Source organism: Belonocnema kinseyi, chromosome 9 (assembly GCF_010883055.1).
Source record: "Belonocnema kinseyi isolate 2016_QV_RU_SX_M_011 chromosome 9, B_treatae_v1, whole genome shotgun sequence".
NCBI classification, from domain to species: domain Eukaryota; kingdom Metazoa; phylum Arthropoda; class Insecta; order Hymenoptera; family Cynipidae; genus Belonocnema; species Belonocnema kinseyi.
The window spans coordinates 33,245,627-33,250,652 of record NC_046665.1 but is presented as its reverse complement, the minus strand read 5'-3'; the positions used below and the strand labels follow the sequence as shown (position 1 = coordinate 33,250,652).

At 37.4% G+C, this 5,026-nt stretch overlaps 1 protein-coding gene across 1 annotated transcript in view; it reads right to left on the bottom strand.

The window, feature by feature from the left end:
- Positions 1 to 5,026, bottom strand: part of LOC117179734 — a 17,248-nt gene that overhangs the window by 9,980 nt on the left and 2,242 nt on the right. Inside the window, exons 2-4 of the mRNA XM_033371789.1 lie at positions 2,006 to 2,253; positions 1,740 to 1,919; positions 229 to 1,634 (exon numbers count right to left, since the gene is read on the bottom strand). Of these exons, the coding sequence (XP_033227680.1) occupies positions 229 to 1,634; positions 1,740 to 1,919; positions 2,006 to 2,253 (1,834 nt within the window). The remainder of the gene's footprint in view (positions 1 to 228; positions 1,635 to 1,739; positions 1,920 to 2,005; positions 2,254 to 5,026) is intronic.

The window sequence follows — 5,026 nt, the reverse complement described above, 5'->3', positions numbered from 1 at the left end:
TAAAGTGGATAGGGTTTAATTGTGAAACCATACAAATATGACAATAATTAGAAAAATATTTATTTTGATCGCTTTGTTTTAAAATAATGACTTTTTGAAGGTTTTAATTTGTTACGGAAAATGTATACTTCTAACTGTAACGTATGTAGAAGTAACAAGTTACTTTCGAACACTGAAAATTTGGTATGTAATGATATGTTTATTAAATCTTTTATTCCTTAAAATTACCTTCCCTCATTTCAGCTTCATTCAAAGTTTCCTTTCCTCGTCTAAGATGCTCATGCCTCGTATTCTTTCTCTTCAACCCTACTGGGGTTCTCGGCGAGCTAGCAAATTTGATTGATGTATTCAAGACGCTGCCAGGAAAACTAGTCGAACTATCATCCACTCTTGGTTTTTTAGTACAAATACTCAAACCATTGCTGGAAGCTAAATCTTCGTACCCTTCCGCACACACAGTTGAATCATCCGTTGAAGACATTGCGGAAATAGAGCTTTCAAAAGATCTATTGCTCAAATCTTCGAAACATGTGTTCGAATTTTCATTGCGAGAAGGTTCTAAGTACATGCTGCATAAACTACCCAATTCATCAAATACACCCTTGCGAGAAATCATCGCTTTCTTTGGCGCCTTGCGATGCGCATGTCGAGGCGAGTTTCCACTGGAAGAATTGTTCTTAGACCGATCGTTAGTTGAATGAAACTCGAAGCCTGCCTCGGGAAGTTTCTGAGAAGACAATTCCGTTCTGTGGTTGAGGATCTCTTTAAAACTAAAGGTCAAAGGATTAGGGTCTTTCATAATGTTAGCAGTATATTCGGTCTCTACTGGTAAAATGTGATAGGAGGAAGACGTTGAGGGGCCTTGAAATGCTTCTTCTATACTGATGTCGGAAATACACTCTCGATTTTCATTGGCATGCTGGTGCCTTTCGATATTTTCTTCCGACTGCACAGGTCTTGTAACATCCGTACTTAAACAACTGGCTTCCTCTTCAGCTGTTAAATCCTCCGGCAATGGATCAGCCGAGATGGAAGGCTCTTCATCCCAATTTTCTCGCTGTATTACCATATCTACAAGTTTCTCGGCCGAATAATGGTCAGGGGGTCCTGGATCAGCATCCCAATCATCCTCGATGTGTTCGTGATCGTTCCATATTGAATCAAAATCATTCCAGTTTTCTCTATCTGAACTATTTTCAGATTCTGACGGTTCTGGAATTAAGACTACTGGACCACCTTCTCGATGGACGACGGTCCATCCGTTTTGCTCTAAGAGTTCTTTTAACGAATCTATAGTAACATAATACTTTTTTAGTGGATCTAATAACTTCTCCAGTGGCACTTCATCTGTGAATTCTAAACTGTGCATGGAATAGGAACGTATATAGTAAACAGTATCGTCTAATACTTTCTGTTCGTCGGAGCGATTATCAACATGAAAGGGATATTCGTGAGTAGCTACAACTTTGAAAAGACCTTCAGCACCTGTGGACAGGTTTTCATTTAGGTCTGAATGTCGGTGGAAAATTGCCATTTGGGAACAACATCCGAGATCTTCTGATCCAGGAGGACCTTTACAGATTCCACTGAATGAAACTTCGTACTCTGGAAATCTGGAAACAATATTATCTGCCCTGAAAATGAAATCTTATGTCAGATTATATATTCGAATTATAAATTTAAATTTGGAATTAATTAGAATACAAGTCAAGTCAAGCTTAATAGTACAATTAAATTACCAATCATGAAATTGTTCTCTCGTCCATTCGAATTTGTGGTCCCAGTGCCTGAAACCGGGCTTTTTGAACAAAACATTGAACTCAAAATTCGGCGTGGTCATGATCGCTACTTGAGGTTTCACGTATCCAAAAATATTGTAAGGTAGCTCTGTCAAAGTGTCAGGATATAAATGCTCTATGCTGAAAAATGCAGATAAGATTATTACTATTATTATTTAAAGATCTTCTGAGTTTCCAGAATGTCTTATGTACGCATTACGACTTACAGTTCAATGCAAATCACGGCATCTGTTTTTTCCAGTAATTTATCGTTATGCGTTACACTTCCTTCGATAATGCGGATGATTAGAGGTGAATCTCTGGTGTGTAAGTAATCGACGTGCAAAGGAGCTGCTTTATTTTGAGCAAATTCTAAAAGCTCTTTGTCCAGATCTACACAGAGAATCTCTTCTACACCTGGGGTATTTTTTAAATATTTCACAAACGCAAGTTCTGCACAACCAAAATCAACAACCTGCAAGAATTAACCTATTTTTTAGAATAAATTATTTATAGTATGGAATTTTCCAAAGAATAATCTTGGGAAATAAAATTTAAATTTGGCAAGATATTTGTTTTTAGTTTCTATTTCATATTTATAATCTATATTTATAATTGCCGAATTACGAAATAGTTTGAAGATTTTGTTATCCACCTGCGTACCACGATTTTCAGTTCAGGCAATAATAATACTTTTTCTGAAAAGATGGACTAGATTACGATATCCGTGGTGACAAAGTTCTAATACGGACTCCTCTAGGGTTTTTTTTTCTCAAAAAAATATGAATCTGAAAGTTTCAAATCGATTTCTCGAAGTTTTTGAGATATTCATGTCTCTTCTTTTTTAATTCTGTGAAAAAACGCAGGGGTCCCCCCCCCCCCCCATGAGGTGCTGGAAAAGAGATAGGGGTGCGTCGCTTACATTATTTATGTGACTAGTTAAAGGGTTGCCTTCACGTCCCCATAAAGCATTGGAAAACGGGTCGGGGTGAGTAGTTATATTATTTATGTGACCCGTAACAGGAGTGCCTCCCCCCCTACTATGCGCTGAAATGGGGTAAGGGTGCGCCCTTACAATATTTATGTGACCAGTCACAGGGGTGCCTTCCCGTCCTCCACGAGACGTTAGAAAGACGTAAGAGTGAGACTAGCATGATTCCATTATTCAATTTACGAGAAAACTATTAGAGATGTCGATTTGAAAATTTCAGGCGCGTATTTCTCCCAAAAAATCCCATCGAAATCCATGTTCAGATATCATGTTGATCAAGCAAAGAACTCAACAACTTTCACAGAAAAAAATCGACATGTCGCAAACTATTCGATGTATAGATTTAGAACTTTCAGATTGGTGTTTTTCGAAAAAAATCCTATAAGAATCCACAATAAAACTTTGTCGCCACTTATATCGTAATCTCCACAAAAGATAGGGTTGCCAAACGTCCTGCTTTAACAGGATTTGCCTTGCTTTCTTTGTGCCCTCTACCGACAGAAATCTCAGAGTATATGCTAAAGATTCTCAAGGCCGTGAGAAGCTCTGAGAAATTCTCCGCAGGTACTCAGGTAGATACATTTAAAGGTCCAGGAAGCTCGTTTAAATGTTTTGAAGTTTTTAAAATCTCCTTTCCGAAATTGAAATAAAAATACGATCATAAATAACAAGCAGTGAGGATGAAATTGAAATAAGAATTCGATCATAAATAACAAGCAGAGAGGCTATCTCAATAGAGTAGCCGACGCTCAAGGGCCCTTTGTTAAGTTTTCGGATTAAAATTTAGAACTATTTTTTTTTTTTAATTTCATAGTTAACAACCTAAAACATAATCATTCGGAACCTATGGGTTTCGATGATTTCAGATATCTAACTTTTTTTTTAATGTTTAAAATTAGAATTAATACAACGTTTCTCGTAAATGGAATGAGATACGCCAAAAAATACAATATTTTTTAATTTAACTCGAAAATTGTATAATAGTATATAAGTTATAATTATAAATAAGTATAATGAGAAAGTGGGGAGATTAAGATATCCGCGGCGACAAAGTTTTATTGTGGATTCCTATAGGATTTTTTGCGAGAAACACGAATCTGAAATTTTTAAATCGATATCTCTTATAGTTTTCGAGATATCGAAGGCACCCCTGTGACTGGTCACAGAAATAATGTAAAATCGCACCCCTGCCCCTTTTCCAATGCCCCGTGGTTGGGGGGGGGGGGGGAAGACATCTCGATGACTGGTCACAGAAATAATGTAAGATCACACCCCTACCCCTTTTCCCTTATAGGAATCCACATTAAAACTCCTTTTTCTTGTACAAAAATCACCTATCGGACTCAAGAAATTATGTACATTAAAAAAAAAAAGTTTAAAAAATTGATAAATCGAAAACTTTTCGAGATATCGATTTAAAACTTTCAGATTTATGTTTGTCGCGAAAAATCCTATAAGAATCCATATTCAAACTTTGTCGCCACGGATATCGTAACAAAAGAACGTGAATACAAAAGAACCATTACATGACCGTCGCATCACTCTTAAAAGGAATTCTAAAAGAACCTTGAAAAGGACCCAATCTCTCGATTTCTGAGACTAAATCATTCAAATCGAACCTGCAGATAGTCTCAAACCGGCCAGGCTATTTCACCTGAGAATACTCTGAGATTTCTATCGGTGGGGCCGTCCTGCTAATCCTTCATTTGTTCTGATTTCTTGTTTTATTCAAGGTTGTGTGTACAAAGCCGGTACCGGTAAAAAGCATATTTTAAGGATATAGCCTAGAGTGCGCAAAGAAGATATTAAAAAATTATTTTTCCCAAATGTGTTTACTGCTACTGTTCGATCCTCAATATCGGCCATCTTGCTAGTTTGTTTCCCAGATTAAAGCCTTGGAAAAACGTTATTTCTTTGACCAGTAAGAGAGGTGCCTTCTAGTCCGACAACACGTTGTTGGAAAAGGGTAAGTATTTTGGTCAAAATTATGTCTGTTACAAGACACAGGGGTGCCTTCCAGCCCCCCTCCCCATAAGATTTTGAAGGAAAGTTATAAAAATTTGTCTTCCATGAATTCCTTGGATTCCGTGAATTCCACGAATTCTATTAAGTCCATTATTTCTGTGACCAGGCACAGGGTAGTCTAGCCGCCCCCACGTTATTATTATTATTATTATTATTACACCATTAAGCCATTTCCCTTTCGGGGTAGGCGTGACTCACTCGGCAGGGGAAAGGAGTAGTGTGTGGATGGGAT